The sequence below is a fragment of the Berghia stephanieae genome, chromosome 9 (genome assembly GCF_034508935.2).
Source record: "Berghia stephanieae isolate SIO BIC M18660-M18661 chromosome 9, UCSD_Bste_1.3, whole genome shotgun sequence".
NCBI classification, from domain to species: Eukaryota; Metazoa; Mollusca; class Gastropoda; order Nudibranchia; family Aeolidiidae; genus Berghia; species Berghia stephanieae.
Window position 1 is genome coordinate 46,124,309 of NC_088368.1, and position 21,138 is coordinate 46,145,446.

The 21,138-nt window shown below is 35.6% G+C and overlaps 1 protein-coding gene across 1 annotated transcript in view; it reads right to left on the bottom strand.

The window, feature by feature from the left end:
* Positions 1-21,138, bottom strand: part of LOC144980334 (uncharacterized) — a 32,576-nt gene that overhangs the window by 10,384 nt on the left and 1,054 nt on the right. Inside the window, exons 2-6 of the mRNA XM_078927995.1 lie at positions 9,883-9,955; positions 8,216-8,284; positions 7,793-7,864; positions 5,372-5,519; positions 2,754-2,841 (exon numbers count right to left, since the gene is read on the bottom strand). Coding sequence (XP_078784121.1) covers positions 2,754-2,841; positions 5,372-5,519; positions 7,793-7,864; positions 8,216-8,284; positions 9,883-9,955 — 450 coding nt within the window. The remainder of the gene's footprint in view (positions 1-2,753; positions 2,842-5,371; positions 5,520-7,792; positions 7,865-8,215; positions 8,285-9,882; positions 9,956-21,138) is intronic.

Here is a 21,138-nt window from a genome sequence, read left to right on the forward strand (position 1 = left end):
AGAACCTAAAGTCAGGCCTTTGGGGCATTTTTGGGTCATTCTGATGGCAAATTATTTATTTATAAAGCTATTTAAAGTGACCTTTTCTTTTTTTCCTCGGAAACTACGAATTTTTAAAATTTCTGGTTGGCAGATCTGATACTGGCCTATACCCTGACCCAGGGTGAAAAAGGCAATGATGATGATGAGCTCTGATACACAGAAGGTACCCAGTTTGATTCCACAGCACGCCTTAAGACAGTGACGTCTATTGTGATGCTGTACAGTGGCTGACACCTGGGTTACTCCAGTCTTCCCTTGGAATAAAGACACTACTGACAAATGTTCCCTTTGGAATGGAGACACTACCGACAAATGTTCCCTTTGGAATGGAGACACTACAGACAAATGTTCCCTTTGGAATAAAGACACTACAGACAAATGTTCCCTTTGGAATAAAGACACTACAGACAAATGTTCCCTTTGGAATAAAGACACTACAGACAAATGTTCCCTTTGGAATAAAGACACTACAGACAAATGTTCCCTTTGGGATGGAGACACTACAGACAAATGTTCCCTTTGGAATAAAGACACTACAGACAAATGTTCCCTTTGGAATGGAGACACTACAGACAAATGTTCCCTTTGGAATGGAGACACTACAGACAAATGTTCCCTTTGGAATAAAGACACTACAGACAAATGTTCCCTTTGGAATAAAGACACTACAGACAAATGTTCCCTTTGGAATGGAGACACTACAGACAAATGTTCCCTTTGGAATAAAGACACTACAGACAAATGTTCCCTTTGGAATACAGACACTACAGACAAATGTTCCCTTTGGAATAAAAACACTACAGACAAATGTTCCCTTTGGGATAAAGACACTACAGACAAATGTTCCCTTTGGAATAAAAACACTACAGACAAATGTTCCCTTTGGAATAAAGACACTACAGACAAATGTTCCCTTTGGAATGGAGACACTACAGACAAATGTTCCCTTTGGAATAAAGACACTACAGACAAATGTTCCCTTTGGAATGGAGACACTACAGACAAATGTTCCCTTTGGAATAAAGACACTACAGACAAATGTTCCCTTTGGAATAAAGACACTACAGACAAATGTTCCCTTTGGAATAAAGACACTACAGACAAATGTTCCCTTTGGAATGGAGACACTACAGACAAATGTTCCCTTTGGAATAAAGACACTACAGACAAATGTTCCCTTTGGAATAAAAACACTACAGACAAATGTTCCCTTTGGAATAAAGACACTACAGACAAATGTTCCCTTTGGGATGGAGACACTACAGACAAATGTTCCCTTTGGAATGGAGACACTACAGACAAATGTTCCCTTTGGAATAAAGACACTACAGACAAATGTTCCCTTTGGAATAAAGACACTACAGACAAATGTTCCCTTTGGGATGGAGACACTACAGACAAATGTTCCCTTTGGAATGGAGACACTACAGACAAATGTTCCCTTTGGAATAAAGACACTACAGACAAATGTTCCCTTTGGGATGGAGACACTACAGACAAATGTTCCCTTTGGAATAAAGACACTACAGACAAATGTTCCCTTTGGGATGAATAAAGGGAATTTTCTTTTACATTCCATTACTAATTTATTTCCAATTTCCAATATGACTAAATTCAAGAAATCTAAAATGAAATTTGGAATGAGAATTGGCAGCCAAAGAAGCCGACTTCATAACACACCAAAAATGCTGATAAAATGAACTGATAAAGACCTACTAAATATGATCAGATGACCTATCCGCATTTCATTATTTTATCCCTGTGAAAACCAAACAAAACACACAAACCCAGAAAGCCACAATCCAAACGCCCAATAAAACAGGGTTCGATTTTTAAAATTAGGATACGGCCTGCGCACAATTGGCTTATCTTAAATTTTAGACCAAATAAATATCATTGTTTAAACCATTTGTGATGAGATAAAAACAATCCGTTTCCCTAAAACATTCTATTCCTTGGGTGGTAAAATGTTCAAATACATGAATTATCAGAAAACAAAATCTGTTGAGTACAATTATGACGACACACTTTCTTGTGACCGACTCTATTATGATCTCAAGGCTTTACGACAATCAGATATTAGGAATTGTGTTGTAACAAAACTCTATAGAAATATGTGATAAAAAAGCTTTATAAAGACTCTTAGTCATAAATCATTTTTTTTTAAATCAAGGAAATAAACAAGATCTTATAAACCTCAGTCAGACTGCAATGGAATGGAGACCTCCAGAAAAACATCCAAGAAAATCACAGAAAACGGGAACCTGAAACGTTTTCCTACACGAGCTGAGGGAAGGAACCAGGCAGTTTGACTGCTTTAATATCTAAATTAAAGACTACATTTTTGGGAGAACAGTTTATTTTTTATACAAATGTTCTTACTGTATATCCGGCATTAAAATCAAACCCAAAATTGTGTGAGTTAACCCTCCAGGATCTGCCTTTAGATTGGGAGCTAAAAAATTTATTATTTCATTTAAAAACAAAACGCATTGAGAGCCCCCCCCCCCCCCCCCCCCCCCCCCCCCTGTCCAATTATGTCTAATACATAGAGAGCCTTTCATTCATATATTTGGTATCCCTGATAAACGCCCCCCCCCCCCCCCCCCCATCAAGTATAGGTCTAATACTTACACAGAGAGCCCTTCATTCATATATTTGGTATCCCTGATAACCCCCCCCCCCCCATCAAGTATAGGTCTAATTCTTACACAGAGAGCCTTTCACATATTTATTGTGACACTTTATTGTATTGATTGTCCCTCTAAACATTTTCACATCCTGTAAACATTTCTGAATCTGAAATTAGAAAGAAATAAAAGATGAATAAAACTGTAGCCTCTATAATAATAAAATGGTCAACGATGAATGACGAGTCACCAACTCAACACAAAAACTCCAAACAGCCAATATCAATCAAATCACAATTATAATTTATGTTAATCTTTTTTAAAAATTGTCGAAATAAAAACAATTTTAAATTCATATTTGTTTGTTTTTGTTGTTTTTAAGGGTTTTACGACGCTTGCAACACATATAGCTCATATTAGCACCAGTAAAAAGAAAGAATATGGGATAGTAAATTTTTTTTTCTATAATTACAATTAAAGCATCCAAGAAAAGGTAAGACAAAGGGGAATTGGTTCAAAGAAAACAGATGTAGATTCCAAGAGGACACTATCAAAGTACTTAATTGAGATCTAAATGTCTCATCCTGACATTAAGCACAGGTCCCCCACTAAGAGGAATACACTCAAATGTTTATAAATCATATACAACACATAAACAAAACATAAAACAGTGCTTAACAGAAAAATGATTTACAAAGAAAAAAATATCATCTCCGAAAACTAACTAAACATTTGACTGGTTCCCTCTCAGCCAGGGTATCTGGCCAGGGCCAGGACAAAACCAAGTAATCTCATTCCAAGACAAAGACAGAAAACAAGTTGGAAAATAGAGATAGGGGGATAGAAGATACAGTAAGTACCTCTCTGTCCACTATGGAAGGTCAGGAACACCTACCCAGAAATTCATATTTGAATTGTGATGAATCAATATTGTGTGTATCAATGTATAAATTTGAATCAAGTCACCATGAATTCTTTGTACTCTAGACTAAGGAGATCCAACTGTTTCATTAAATCTTTCTTCACATGAACAATAAATAGACATTATGAAGCATTTCGGTTGGCTGTCATTTTACATTTCCAAGATGTATGATAGTACAGTGCACTCTCCCGATAACGACCTCTCCGAATAACGACATTCTCCCGATAACGACATTGGCCCCCGGTCCCGATTTTTTTACTATATGTTATTAGTAATAAAACTCTCTAAATAATGACATACTTTTTAGACCACTCTCCGGATAACGACATTGAGTTAGCAATAATCGGCTGTGACTTTGCTAGATACAAAAATAAAAATAGCTAAAATGTTGTTTCCGGTAAGTTTCATTTCATTCTCTGAGCCAGAGGCACCTCATAGCCAATGAGATCACTTTGTTATCGGCCAATGAAATGTCAACATCGACAGCGACTTGGCAGTGACCGGCGAGGTATCAGTTGATTCCATCATTGACAGTATCAAACAGAGACAGGAGCCACCCAAAGATGACGACGATGATGAAGATGAAGCTGCCCCTCTTGTCACGGGTAGTGACGCAAATTCGGCACTACAAACTCTCAGACGGTTTGCACTGCAACATAAGGATGGTGCATCTATTTTCGACTTGTTGCATCAGATGGAAGATAAAGTCGGAAAACAAGCGACAGACCGGGATTATGGATTTCTTCTCTAAATCGAAATCCGACAGTTAGTTTAAAAAAAACAAAAAAAAAACAACAAAAAAAACCCAAAAAAACAAAAAAAACAAAACAAAAAAAACAACAACAAAAAACCCCCCAAAAAACAACAAAAAAACATTTTTAATGTGGCCATGTGTTCAGTTGTATTATTAAATACAGCTGCACTCATGCCGGTCCCAAGCCCGGATAAACAACAGAGGGAAAATGACACACAAAAAAACAAAAAACAACACAAAAACAAACAACAAAACTACACACACACACACACACTTCGTGTATTTTACATGTTTGGAAAGTCCGATCACTGATCACCCACTATGGTTGGTACATTAATGTACATTCTAAGGTCTAACCACACCCCTTTTTCCGCCATCTTGAAATTTTCCGAATAACGACATGTTCCCGATAACGACATGCACCTCTGGTCCCGAGCCATGTCGTTATCGGGAGAGTGCACTGTATTTTGAGTATAGGTCACCATATCGTATTGCCACATTCCAGGATGGATCAAACAACAGACTTAAATAAAAACAAGAAAATACAATTATCAAGAGTGGCAAAACTTCTATAAATAATTAAAAGATTAAAAAATAAATAAATAAAATTTCCTTTATTCATCCCCATGGGGAAATTTTTCTTTAGGGTCTATTCCAAGGGAAGACTGGAATAACCCAGGCATCAGCCGCAAAAAAATGAGCTAGGGCGAGGTGACTTGCTCAAGGCCACACAGCACATCAATGGGTGATCGAACTCGGTACCTTTCAGGTACAAAGCAAAGACCGTACCGCTGAGCCACAGTCTTGTTAGTTTGTTTAATAATAATAAATAAATGGCATTTATTACATGAATCAATATGAACATCAAAGGTTAAAGATCGATCAAAACTAACTGTAAAGTTTACAAGAGAAAATCAATTTAAACTTTACCTATCCAGATGTAATACTAATATTATATTTTTAAAAATTGATCTTTTATATAGTGACATCAGACTATTGAATCCTATAGTGAAATCAACTTACATCAAAATAGGATTTCAATAAACCGTTCTCAACTCTCGTGGACAAGGAACTGAAGTCAATGAGGTGGCAGATGTATTCAGACTTGGCTAAATCTTTCACTTCTTGTGGAATCTCATCTGGCAAAATGCTGACGTTGCTCTCCGATAACCTGGCACAATGGATGGATAGAATGACCTTGTGTGACTTTGTGGACTAGTGGTATAACAATCCCTTTTGGATTGGTAGACTCTGGGTTCGAGTCCCCGCTCTGAGCAGCTCCTAGCCGAGTCCTTGGAAAAGGCTCTTTACTCACATTATAACACCGCACTCAGGTGTAAAATGAGTACCTTGCGTCTCTGTCAGAAAAATATTGTAATACCATCTGACAGGTATTATTCTCGCCTGATGTGTTAAATATTTGTCTTAGCCCGAAACCCTTTGTAAAGCGCTTTGAGCAGGTTTAGTGGATAATATTGTGAGTAAAGAGCCTTTTCCAAGGACTCAATTGCAGCCCAGAGTGGGACTTGAACCAGAGATTTACAGATCATGCCACAAGATTACAAAGCCACACGAAAGCTAACCAAGACGAGACCATCGACTTGAAAACAAAAAAAAATCATTTCTTCAAAGCCATTTGGTCTATTGAGCCAGAGTTTATCGCAGTTTCTAAAGCGTGAAACGGACATCAATTGCTTGTGACTTTTTGGACAGGATGCTAGCCTATCGCAAAGTACTTTCTGCCAGATCTAAAAGATCCAGTAACCCAATCACTACTGGGTGGAAAGAGGAAATAAAATAATATAAATCCTGCCTACCCACTTGAAAATTTCAAAATCGGTTAAAACAAAATTCATGAGTCAAAAACCGTCACATTCCAGTAATACTAAACAAACAAAAAAAATGCTGTATATAGAATAGGTAGAAGAAACTTTGTTGGCCACCTTTAAGAGTTGGCTGTCATGGGCTGCATACAACCTTTTATACGTAGAATAAACTTTCCTGACCACCTTTAAGAGTTGGCTGTCATGGGCTGCATACAACCTTTTATACGTAGAAGAAACTTTGTTGGCCACCTTTAAGAGTTGGCTGTCATGGGCTGCATACAACCTTTTATACGTAGAAGAAACTTTGTTGGCCACCTTTAAGAGTTGGCTGTCATGGGCTGCATACAACCTTTTATACTATTTATACATAGAAGAAACTTTGTTGGCCACCTTTAAGAGTTGGCTGTCATGGGCTGCATACAACCTTTTATACGTAGAATAAACTTTCCTGACCACCTTTAAGAGTTGGCTGTCATGGGCATAGAACTGAGCGGTAGCTATAATTTTTAGGGATTTTTTTTTTTGTCTGTCTTAAATCTGAGGTAACTTAAGAAAAAATGCTTTCTTTTCTCTAACACTGGGACCGAATTGCTATGAAATCAAAATCCGTAATACTTTTAACAACTCCATAAATCTGTAATTGTCACCAAATTTCAGTATCAAAGACAGACGATCCGTCAAAGTCGGCAGAAATGTAAAAAGCAATAAACAAAAATGAAATAACAGCTTAAAAAATTTTTTAAAATACCAAACACAGAACATTTCTGGCTCAAAACCCTTCTTCAGCCAACAACAAAAAACAGTAAAGACATAAATACATGACTAAATTCCACATAGACGACTTCTGCCTGAAGAAGGGTTTAAGCCCGAAACGTTCCGTATTTGGTATTTTGTTCTTTTATGAAGCTGTTATATTCATGTTTTTTATTACTTTTTACAGTCCAGAACTTCTAGCAGCCTGGTGTCACAAAGATATGTATACAGGTACAGAGAGGAGACAGAGAGGATATGAAGTGATGGAAAAACCACCAGTCCAGAACAATAAAAGGTCAATCACCCTGGGGGCATTCCAGCCACGGCTTTCTATTAGTCACTGTGATTTTACCAAAATATGTTTTGATTAAACTGGACAACCATGTCCCTTTAATATCTGTTGACTGCCTTTACTGTATATATTTTCCTGTAATTCTGAGACCTGTTCACCTGACTTGTAAAATGAATAGCTTTTGAATCTATTACATGGGTGCCAGCAGGAAGAAGTGCTGAAACCTGAAACTAAAATCTAGACACTTTGCCAAACCTGAAAATGTTCCTACTGAAAATGCGGCCTAAACTTTACTCTTATTTCATCACCGTTTTCATACCATTATTAAATGATTACACAGCAAACCTATTGACAAAATGAGGAAATTAATTTTATTTTAAAACCAACTTATAATACATAGTGAAATACTTACAGTGCAGTTGTCTCTCTCTAGGAGAGATGCTATTAGGTTATTTTACTCAAAACACTGAAACCGGAGGTATTTGACTTTGAGATATGGCGAAACCGGAATTCCGGCATGAACCGGAAAACTGGCACCCATGATCTATTTTAAAAAAAAACAATTCTACTCACAGTTTCGTTTGTTCTTGTTCTTTTTCCAAGTTTTTGAGAGTAAGTTTCCACTGTGCACATTCTTGACTTAACCTGAGAAAAAAGAAAAAAGTACAAGAGAAAAACAGCTATTGTCCTTTTTTTTTATCAAGTATCTTAAAAATGTTAACACAACCGACGGAAATGTTTAATTTCTTTAGAATTAAATATATGATTCAGGAGGGAAAAATTTACTGAACTTTTACACCCACCAACCATACTCTGAGGGTTGAAGAAGCAGAAGAAGAAGTAGAAGAAGAAGAAGACGATGAAGAAGAAGAAGATGAAGAAGAAGAAGAATTAGAAGAAGAAGAAGAAGAAGAAAAGTCTCCTGCATTTTATATCCCTAAAGCACAGAGTTAGAATAAAGACTAATAAAATGTTTGATTGACCAAAAAAAAATACCTTGAAATGTGATCTTTAAACTCTTGAATAATTTCCTCCATGCGGAGATTCAACGGATTTGGTTCCAATCTGAAAGGCCGATGTCAAAATGAGAAGATTTCCATCACCAGGACGTAGACAACCAATGATAAAGGTGGGAATAAACATTAGCTTAACTCTCTCAGGTTCATATGCATGGAAAATAGAACAAATTGAGGGAAAACTTGAGAGAGTTAAACATTACTTTTTTACAAAAACATATTTTTAAGTCTCTGTCAAAGTTTAACATTTATATGATACGGATGTTTTATTATTATTTTTTCTTCTTTTCATAACACTAATAATAATTGGCATTTATATAGTGATTTAGCCTGTAGTCACAGGTTCTCAGCGCTTTACAGTGATATAACAAAGAACATGTTACGGTAAGACAAGTGTAGATGGGAAAGTGATATGAATTCAATTTATCAACAACAAAATATGATAATAGTATTGCAACTTACGACGTAAAAAGATCAAACTTTAAGTGAGATTTGAAAGTTGCCAACTAATGGGAGCATCTCATGTGCGATGGGAGAGAGTTCGAAAATTGGAAAGATTGTTCACCTATTTTATGCAAGGTCTTACGCAATATCCATAGTTTACCCGGGTTACTTTTACCCCATGCCTATTTATTACATTTTTATGAGACAAATTATAGGCATAGTATTAAAGCTAATGTTTTCAGTTTTAACATGTTATGGTTTGTTGAATAAAACTATCTATGTACATGCTCATTTTAAATACATATTTTCCAATTTTGAAAAGTAGCAAAAGCCTCTAGGATTGAATGAGTTAATCTAAAACGTTACCATTACCGATTGCCAGATACTTTCTGAACAAACGAGAGGGTTAAACGTGAAATCTCACTGCAACGCAATCTGAAAACACCCCTTGTTCTGAAGCGATTTGATTGGTTTCCCAATTTTCTTTGAAAAAACGCAGCATCAATTGTCATCTTCTACTATCACAAAATTTCAATGGCATTCAGTGAATGAAGAAAAAAAAAAATCTCTTCATCTCTCTCACACCCCCCCCCCCCCCTCCACAGTCTGTAGGTCCTTGGTTTTCATTGTAAGTCTAAGTTAAGATACTCAAACTGTATGTGTTTTCCAATTGAATAAAAACAAATGAAGAAAAAGTAAAAAAGATAAATAAGAATAAAGAAAACAACAACAAAAAAAAAGGAAAAAAGAAAGAAACAAAATCAAAAAGAAAATGAAACAATAAAATAATATGTAACACAGAATCATGTGTGCAACTGACTGTGCCGATTCGTAAAGGGGCTCAAATCTCCTGTAAATGTAAGACGTTTACAAGCAGTTTTATTTGTTAAAATATTCAAAACAATAATCCGAATTATTAATTCGGTCCCAAGCATTTTGGGTCAACAGTTCTGAAGCATTATTGCAAAACGCTGGCCCCAACTCAGGTGTGAATGAGTACCTTGCTACAGTCAAAGACATGTATAGTAAAAATAAAAAAAAGGCATAACATATAATTTGTACTGGATGGAATGAAATTTGTTTACATATATATGGCCTGCTAATGCTTTCTTATAATATGACCTGCCAAGGGTAAATGGTAAATCCGAGCACATCCATAATTAAAATTAAAAGTACTTTTTTAAAGAAAAGATAGAAACTGACGTTTTTTGATTTTCAGTCGGAGGCTGTGAAGAGTTCGATGAGCTGTAACTGCTTGGAAGATCTGAACTGTCATCTGTAAATAAAACATATTTGTCACCCATAAAACTTGACATTCATTCACAACCTTCATCAGTATTGACATATTTGTCACCCATAAAACTTGACATTCATTCATAACCTTTATCAGTACGGACATATTTGTCACCCATAAAACTTGACATTCATTCATAACCTTTATCAGTATTGACATATTTGTCACACATAAAACTTGACATTCATATATAACCTTCATCAGTACTGACATATTTGTCACCAATAAAACTTGACAATCATTCATAACCTTCATCAGTACTGACGTATTTGTCACCCATAAAACTTGACATTCATTCATAACCTTCATCAGTACTGACATATTTGTCACCCATAAAACTTGACATTCATTCATAACCTTCATCAGTACTGACATATTTGTCACCCATAAAACTTGACATTCATTCATAACCTTCATCAGTACTGACATATTTGTCACCCATAAAACTTGACATTCATTCATAACCTTTATCAGTACGGACATATTTGTCACCCATAAAACTTGACATTCATTCATAACCTTTATCAGTACTGACATATTTGTCACCCATAAAACTTGACATTCATTCATAACCTTCATCAGTACTGACATATTTGTCACCCATAAAACTTGACATTCATTCATAACCTTCATCAGTACTGACATATTTGTCACCCATAAAACTTGACATTCATTCATAACCTTCATCAGTACTGACATATTTGTCACCCATAAAACTTGACATTCATTCATAACCTTCATCAGTACTGACATATTTGTCACCCATAAAACTTGACATTCATTCATAACCTTCATCAGTACTGACATATTTGTCACCCATAAAACTTGACATTCATTCATAACCTTCATCAGTACTGACATATTTGTCACCCATAAAACTTGACATTCATTCATAACCTTCATCAGTACTGACATATTTGTCACCCATAAAACTTGACATTCATTCATAACATTCATCAGTACTGACATATTTGTCACCCATAAAACTTGACAATCATTCATAACCTTTATCAGTACTGACATATTTGTCACCCATAAAACTTGACATTCATTCATAACCTTCATCAGTACTGACATATTTGTCACCCATAAAACTTGACATTCATATATAACCTTCATCAGCACTGACATATTTGTCACCCATAAAACTTGACATTCATTCATAACCCTCATCAGTATTGACATATTTGTCACCCATAAAACTTGACATTCATTCATAACCCTCATCAGTATTGACATATTTGTCACCCATAAAACTTGACATTCATTCATAACCTTCATCAGTATTGACATATTTGTCACCCATAAAACTTGACATTCATTCATAACCTTCATCAGTATTTTTATAGTCTTTAAAAAACACATTTTAAAATTTTTTAACCAGAAAACCCATCCTTCAAATATGGATGAATTAAAATGACTCTCATTGTGTCAAATTCTCAAACCTGAGACTTCCTAGAAGAGAAGAGAGCTAGACGACACAATTTCATGGACCGACTTCAAACCTTATCCCCTGAATCTCTCCATGACCTTGTTTTACAAAAGTTCACACATTGGCCAATTAGAAGCTCACAAATGGTACCTGGCAAGCGACAATGACTTTAAAAGGGGCAGATATGTGATTTTGGCGTGCACTTCCGGATAGAAGCATGAAACTTTGCACCTAGGGGTTTTTGAGTATGCTGAATTCAAAAATGGCGGGAACCAACTTGTAGCTTTGGAATTTCCCGCCAAAAATTAAATATTCAAAATGGCCGCCATTAAAAATTGGATGTGTCTGTAAATAGTTAATAAGTCACCAATTTCAATGATTTTGGTGTCTTTTCATATGTTTAAGAGGTCAGAGAATACAATAAAACCTATTTCAAATGTATAGCTTTCAAAATTTTCCCGCCAAAAATTAAATTCAAAATGGCCACTTTCAAATACTGGATTTATTTGTAATTTAATTAATAATTAAATGATTTCAATGATTTTGGTGTCTATTCATATGTTTTTGAGGTCAGGGAATGCAATAAAATATATTTCAAATGTATTAAAGTAATAGTTTACAATGAAAATGAAAAAAATCAATATATTAACATGCTTAAAAATCTAAACTGACCATTATTTATCAGTCTTACAGGTATCGTTCACAGCTGATTATCAGGATTATGACTTTAGCAACCATACAAATATTTTAAGTCTTCCATAAAGAATGTTAAAACAGTTCTGTGCATGTAACAATAAGCAGTTTTATCAGGAAGAATAGCTGTAAAACTAAGAGCATTAAACAATACATGTTGCGTCTGGGTTCAAATTTGTCTATTACACTGACCTGAACATGTGCACAACAATTTGCACTGGAGGTTTGCTTTAACACACTTGCATCTCTTAGTACAAGACTTTTTGCATCCACATTTAAGTAGTTCCTGACATACATTGGCTGCCTCTGGAAGAGTGGTCCAGTACGGAGTCCATGTAGAATCATCTGCTTCTCTGTGCCAGCCCCACGTTTGTGGTGATGGAAGTTCAGGGTTTCCTACAAGTGATTGTCCCCAGACGTGCCCGGCTTGGTACACAGCCCTTTTGACATGCTGTTCCAATGCATGGGATGTTGGTGGAATGTTGTCTATTCTCCAATTTTGAGTAAACATCTGCTTTCTGGCATCGTTTACCCTGCTGATGGGGGATGTGCGCTGATACAAGAGAACAACGAATCTTTCCATCTGCTGTAAATCCTCTGGGAATAATTGGTTTGGAGCATGGGATAAGCGGGCAAAGACCTGATCTAGGTGAGGCATACTGCGCCAAATAGCCCAAGCCGTTTTCTTTCCAATTCCACGAAATGCTGAAACAGTATCACAGCCTGATACAGCATGGAAAAAAAGAAGTCCATAAGATGCATCTTTACCTAGTTCACTTGCAATTAGATGGTAAGGGATGTAACGTAGTTTATTACCATGTCCGAATGCTATCCAAATTTCACAGTTATGGGAAACACTTGATACTGCTACTGCAATGACCACCACATCAGCATCTGTTGCATGTATCATCACCTTGCTGAGACCATGACAGAAGGAATGAGAAGCATGGAACAAGAGTCTGGCATCTGCTTCTTCTTGTGTGCAAAACAAGCCTGACACATCAGCTATAGGAGATGATACAGCATTCGGGCCATGTGTACTGATCACTTGTTTCTGTGCTGGAGTTTCAAATTCTTGTAAGGCACTAGCTAAGAAGAGTTTGAAGAAGTTTTCTTTGTTTGCATCGCAGCGAAGAAAGTTTTTCCAGTTTGAAGGAGTCTTAGTGGTGTTATCAACCCGGATATGATTACCGCTGCCACGGTCCTGTCGTGTTTGTGTCTTCAAGCTATTCTCCTTGTAAACGTCCCAGACAACATCAATGCGAACCACGTCTTGCAGTAAATGCTTTATATAGGGCAAAAACAACAACTGTGAATAGTCCCTGAATGTCCTAATCGGAATACTGGATCTATGTGGATCAAGCATATGCACAAGGGCAGCACCGTCAATTATTCTGACATCAACTTTTGGGATGGATTCTGGTTGCGGAACAAGTGACTCCAAACATTCCAATAAATCTGATTTGCTTGTATGGTGCATTATGCCATTGGATGCCAAGGATGGAGGCCAGGCATGATTTTCGTGAGCAAAGAAGGCATCCATATCACTGTCCCGAGATTGGCATGATATATACATACGGGAGAAGAGCTGGACATCATTCTGAAGATTGGAAATCTTAGAGGTTGCATTTGATTTCTTTGTAGCAACAGAGTTCAGAAGAGGAAGATTGTTCTTATGTATTGTGTCATTGAAAGCAGTTGCACTGCTACTGATGCGGTCCTCAAGAAATTGCTGATACTGCATTTTCCCCATGTCTTCTGCACACCTCACAGCTTCTATTACCCTTTCAGACATTATTTGTTTTGTTTCAAGTGAGTACAGATCTGTACTTGTATCAGCAAATGGGTTACCAAGTTCCTCCATTACGTCAGTGACATTCTTAACATGAGACAGGAAAGTCTTTTGCACACTTGGTATTTGTTCATGGTGGCGCTCAGTGTCATTTAGCTTTTTGGACTGGTTGTCATTGTACTCCATTAATAGTCTAGCCATTTCTGGTCCTGCTATCATCCACCTTCTCAAGGCTGTATCACTTTCCGTTATTCCTATTATACCACCATCTCCCTTCACCATTGCATTTAGTTGTTCATGAACTCGATCATGGGCTAATGCTGAAAATTTGTGCTTGGAAGAAAAGACAATAGTTGTAGCGCTCTCTTCCTGATAAAAATGTGTGATTTTCACATGAACAAAACTAAAGTTATTGTCAGTTATTAGCTGAGAACGATTACTATGATGGCACAATTCGTAAATATGAGGTCAATTTGGATTTTTTAACATTATAAAATGTTGTTTTTCATTTTGGGAGGAAACTATTAATATAATGGAATTAAAATGTGTTTTATCGTATTCCTCGCCCTTATATACATATATATAGACACCAAAATCTCTAAAATCGGAGCATTTATAATTAAAATACAGGCAAATCCGAGTTTGATGGCGGCCATTTTGAATATTTAATTTTTGGCGGGAAATACCGGAGATACAAGTTGGTTCCCGCGATTTTTGAATTCAGCATACTCAAAAACCCCTGGGTGCAAATTTTTATGCTTCTATCCGGAACACTGCGTGGCATTTCCCCCTCTGAGTGGTATTTCAGTGCTAGGTCAACCTGACCCCATTAGTGGAGTCAGCCCATGGGTGGAACAGATAGCGGTCAGGGGGAATCTGTGATGCCGCTGATGGTAATTAATTGTTGCAATATTTCATGGTATTGCTCAGTTGCTAACACAAATATGAAAATTGTTCCCTCACCACAAGCAAAGCAAGGGTTTCTTTCCCTATATGCCATGGTTGATAATAATGTATCCTCTTAAGACTGCTCATAAGAGAGGTGTCAATTTAGTGGTTTTTGAGCTATCAATGAAATTAATTTGTTGTAATTTGCATATCAATAATTTAATTCCCAGCGGCAGAAAATGTTTGAAATAAGCATCATTATAAAGTAAAATTGATGATCTTGACACATGCCAAGTTTTGTTGTCCGGGCAGTAAAACCTTAAAAGATATGAATTTTTTATTGTAAATTTCATATTTGGCATGACTTGGTGAGATCCTTATTTCTCTCCCATAGTATTCCATGCCATGAATTATGTCCAAATATCAGTTTAGGAATAAAATATAAACCATTAGACGAAAATAATACTAATATTATTTTTTAAGCATTTAACTGGTTTAAATATTATGAGTTTTGGGCACATTTGAAAGCCAACTTTTTAATGACTTGATAATTTTTTTCTATACTTAAATCCCTTACGATGCAAGTCAAATTTTTTTTTTTTATGACTGTTAGGCATTATAGTTTGAAGATGTATACGGTACTGCTTTTGTGTGGTTGTCTCAGGAAATGCTGACTTTATAGTGTCATATAGGTGTCAATGTTTAGGGTATTCTTGCATGTTGAATAAGTAATATAATGTAAGTTCAAGTTCTCCTTTTGTGCACAAGTGAATATGTTAACTTTTTATAGACTGAAGCGTCCAGATATATATGGCAGTGATATCCCATAAATTAGATGACCTTTCTGTGGTATGTCTGTGGTGTTGTACTGATTTGACTCTGATTGTTATTCAGTTGTTTTATCTCTAAATTTGACTGACTGGAGTTCAATGGTATATCAGATGACTTTAAAAGACAATGACTAAATGTGTATTCTTGAAGGAAAGGTGATGATTCTATATAACCTGTATGGACAGTGTGTTCGTTTTGAATGTAGTTGGTCAATAAAGAGAAAAAGGTTACTACTTGGAATAAACTATATGCCCTCATAATTTTGAATCCTCTTTTGTCCACATACTATGTCCGTCTGTTTGAGCAAATCATCTAATTTAACAGTACCAGTGGTTAGTGTTAGTTGTAATTGATGATTGTTACTGCAATATTTGTAGCATGTCCAGTAACCTTGTTGGGTGATTGATTTTTTTCTTGTAAAGAAGTCATACTTTATAGGCAGATTGATAGTAAATTGAGATATTGACATCATACACAATATTGGTTTTTAGTCTTTACTGGACAATAAAATATTATCTTTATGAGTTATTTTACCACATAAAGACATAAATCATATCAGTTTACTGTTATGATCAACATAACTGTTTGAGAGGAACGGAATTGGTAAAAACAATATACAGAACTTACTAAACCATGAATAAATCAAGAAAATCAACTGCCAATATGATAATATTGCACAGGAACATAGATGCATATGTGTACTTTTGATATTTATTAAAATTCTTGAGATACTGCCGCTGAGTTTTGAATAACAAATTTTTTATTTAAGTGCACCATAATTTACAAGCACTTAAAATTAGATCACCAATTTGTGATATTCAAAGAAAACTATTAACCACAAGAATGTCAAATTTTCACTGATGTTTAGAAAGACAACTGATTTTTCAAATCAAAGTAATGAAGTGAAAGAGTCTGTTATTGTTTTCCCGCTATACAGACATATTATAAGACCATAAATATCCATAATTGCCCCCATTGGACACGGCACTGCCTAATACCAGTTGAACTCCAATGACCTCACGCAGGTAGCGAGCAGAGAGGGTTATTGGTCCCTTGGGAGTTCCAACTGAAATAGCGCTGATTCCACGCAGTGGGAAGTGCACGATATGACTAAAAAATGTTACATATCCGCTTCAGTATTTGACAAAGGAGTTGCAGTGATTGATTAGACATACTCATTGTAAATAGTTTCTAATTTTAGAAAAGAAAATAGTTGTTTTAATTATACTCAAGCATGGTTTGCCTGAATGCACAATCTACTCAAACTAATTCGAATGGCCCCAATATTTTCCTTATCATTCCTTGATATAATTACATTCTTTCCTCAAACAAACTTTTATACTTTGATCTCCAGCACGTCACCTAAACGAATTTCACTCAGTCAACGTTTAAACATTAGATAAATTAAGGGGTTTTTAAATTGTGACAGGCAATTTTGACCACTAATGATCTACTGTGACATTGACAGTTTTACGTATGTGTGTATCTTTGTCATCTATCTACACGGCAGATGTGTGTATACAGTGTGTTACACTTACACACCAAGACACACACTCCAGCCCCATTTCACATAATTAACACTTAGCTGCTTCTTTTCATCACTTCACCATTCATTCTAATATCAATGCCACCACCCCATCCCCCTCCCCACACACACATACCAACACCTTGTATAATAATATCAATAAAAGTTTTTATGTATACACACGCACCATCATTCATTCCCACCAGTGTTATTATCATTGTTCACTATTACAATCTGTGCTTGGAATAGTTGTTGCGTTGCATACAATATGTCTGAATCGATTTGGATCAGAATAAAGTCAGATTTTTGATGATGAGTCGCTACCATCACTCATATAAACAAGAAAAATAGGTGCTGTTCTCGTAGCAGACCTCTCTCATGTTAACTGTTCTCATAGCAAAACAGCATCGAAAAATACGTACTAGTTTTAGTAACATGGTCAGTGGCGATTCTGACAGCAACAAACGTACACATAGAATTTCAGGGTTGTTTTGGGGGGGTGCCTTCTTTCTCTTCTCCTCTCTTTCACTTTTTAATTTGTGGGTGTTTTTTCCCCTAATCGTTATTTTTCACCAGAACAGTTTGTGAACTGAAATTTAATAATTTAATAGAAAGGCTGAGATACACGAAAATTCTTAAAAATTATGTTTAAGATTAAGAAATTTCAACATTTCAATTTCTGAGTTATCCGAAAACATCTTATATGAAGTGTTGCAACATAGCTTGTTAGAATAGCCAACCAAGATATTGTTACTGTACGGAAACAATCGGCTACCAAATTATCATCATAGTAGTGAAAATAGCCTACACCACAATCACTTTACAGTGAAAATAGCAGCTTCCAATAGTAAAAACATTATACCTTTACCTCACTTACTTACTTACTTATCCGAACCAGCGACCACCTGAGCTCTAGCCCTTCGGTCTTGTGCTATGACGTAGTAGTTAGACGTCTTTTGTAGTTGTTCCAGGTGACTATAAAGTGTGTTACTGATGCTTGGATTTGGTGGGGGGAATGTTCATCTCAGGTCTTCAAGAGGTTGACATTCAAGCAAGTGGTGTGTTACTGTTTCATTGGGGTGTTGACATAGGGGACAGGAAGGGGATGTGTCTTTTGTAATTTTGCTTAAATGGTTGTTGAGCGGTATGTGTTGTGTTTTTAGTTGAAAGATGATGATACTTTTACCTCACCAAACTTACGATTACAAGCAGCATAACTACATTGACACCCGTCAATCAAATGACACTTGTTGATGTGGATTTTTTAAAAAAAGAGCAAAAATAAACAAAACAAAACCAAAACGGCCCCTTTTTCTCTCCACCCCACGCCAAAATAAAATTGAAGCAATCGGGATCTGATTGTTACGTGAATTGAAAACAAGAAACATGAATTAAACAAGTGTTTATAAGAAATAAATGTTTTGTTTGTCTGGTACCTTTCATACACACTTGTTCAGATCTATAAGAAATATTAAAATAATAAAAAACAAATAACAAATACAAATGCAAAAAAATATTCTAAAGTAGTGGGTAATATGTGCGGACTAATAAATTTATCGCAGTGGCTATTTTTAGTCCTCAAAGACGGTACTTAGATCTATTTTTACAGTTCCATATGATTCTGCGCTTAGATTGTAGGGAAATTCCACGGGTAACGGACTGACAAATCAGACCAAAAATGCATACATTTTGTGCTCTGAAATGCAATGTATTTATTGTATGGAGCTAATATTTCCCATGGATATGTATCATGTCCGCCCTTATCATATATCAAAAGGATAAAGATGAATCTGAATCAACTTGAATTTTTTTGACATTATAATGTTGGTAACGGACTGACATCAGAAAATCCATCTTTTTCAATTTTATATGTAGATGGATCAAACTTTCTGAAGTTAAACCTTCCAGTAACATATAAGTTCTTTTATAGTAACCACGAGATGTTGTTCTACAACCCACTAGCAATTTTTAAAAGATTGTCCAAAATTTGAATCTGCAGTCTCTGAAAAAGTGTCGGTAACGGACTGACAATGGATGGTAAGGACTGACACCTCTGAATTTTATTACTCAGAATAATGGTTACTACATAAAATCCAGAGCAAAGAACAAATTATGTAATTATGAGCAACACTGAATACCCAGTGTGATTGATCAAACCAATACTCTTCTTTATATGGATGTCAAGCTACATTGGGCATGATGAGTAACTCGATGGGTGACATCTGATTACCTCGATCCCAACTTTGCTTTTGAAAAAATTAAATAAGGAAATAATGATTCATGGAGTTTAAATCTATTCTGTCAAAGCCAAACGGGAATTTTATTTCAACTATGAAATTAAATTATCCAAAAAAAAAAAAAAAATGTAGATAAGAAAGGACTTTAAAACTGGGGAAGGTTTAACATTCTTTTGGTACTTATTTTTGAAGCTTAATTTTTATTCTGTATTTCATCTTGATTCCTCAAGTTTAGGAATTGTCAATAGGACATGACCGTCACTGCAAACTGGTCGATAGTATTGGCAGTCAATCTCTTCCTCACCTGCACTTGACCAGAAAGCCAGTTATAAGATCTGAGAAAGATCTTCAAAAATTTCATTTTCCTATGCAGAGTGTGGGATTTCTCTTCTCTTAGAAGTAAATTCTGAGGTTCTGAGGGAGCAAAATAAACTTAAGCCAATTTTGATTCCTTGATGAAATTCACTAACAATTGACAACCTCTTTTTCAGGGCGGGTTTTTACAGGAAACTTTTTTGAATTTTCGTCCTTTCTCTTTTTTCATCTCTCACAATTATGAAATCTTTTTCCCTTGGTGCTCGCCAAGGGTACTTCTTGTCCAAATAGAAATTTTTGATCAAATTATTTTATTTCATCTTGAAAGCCCATTTCCATGATTAAAATATTTAAAAAACCATTGGTTGATGTATTGGATGCCCTTAGCAGTACAGGCATAGTTAATTTTTTTTTTTAATTTTGAGAGGATTGTAGACCCTCAAACTCAAAGTTGAATTCAGTATTTTACTTTCCTGTGCTGAAGTGTGAGGCAGATGTGTATTTAGGTGTGCTTGGTTTACTTTCTTTTGGAGTTGTAGATTGATCGGCTTTTCTCTTTTTTTTTCCATTTTGCTTGAAAAATCCCGTTATTTCTTTTAAGCGTCCTTTACAATCACTTTCAAGTTTTCTTTGAGACTCCTGCTTTTTGTTGCCTATCTTTTTCCTAAACAATGTAATGCCCATCAGTTTTCAGTCTTTCTTGATAATTCCTCTGCTTTTGAACCATGGATAGAGTAGGCATCTTGAACCTGTGAATAAAGAAAATTGAGCGAAATTACATCATAAGCTATGAAAGTCAAATCGGAATAAAAAGCAAATCTTGTTTTCTTAAAAATAATACAGCAAAACTAAGAAAATAAAAAACTTGTATCAATTTACTTTGTAACAACTAAAATATTGACATTATACACAGCTAAACAGCTTGCTGACCCACTACATTTATAGCCTCAGTGACTCAAAAGTTTTTCACATTAATTTAAATGTTTGATTTCTTTTTCTTCCTCCCAGGGCTTCTTGCCCCTTTAACAGAAGACTACTACTGGCTCCATTGTCATAAGGATATTATAGAACAAAAAACATTGTTTTTCCCTCAATTCAAACATAGCAAAAATCTTCAAGTGACAGAAGATTCACAAGCTTTAAAAGATACAACTTACCTATTGCAAAATAGCAGGCTTGATGTTGAAGACCAGTGTTTGAAATTTATGATCCAAATGTTTATAAAATGGCTGCCTGGTCAGTTGAAACACATTGGAGTGGACATTACTCTTGAGACTTAAAAAACAACTTTTATATATTGTCTTTGAATTAAAATAGAATTAGTCAGTCTGTTACTGTCAGTCCGTTACCCTAAAAAATGTCAGTCCGTTACCCAACAAAAGTACCTTAAATGATAAATTTCTTGAAAAATTATCGTACAGTGCTAAAGCCATTCATGTAAGAACAGAAAAT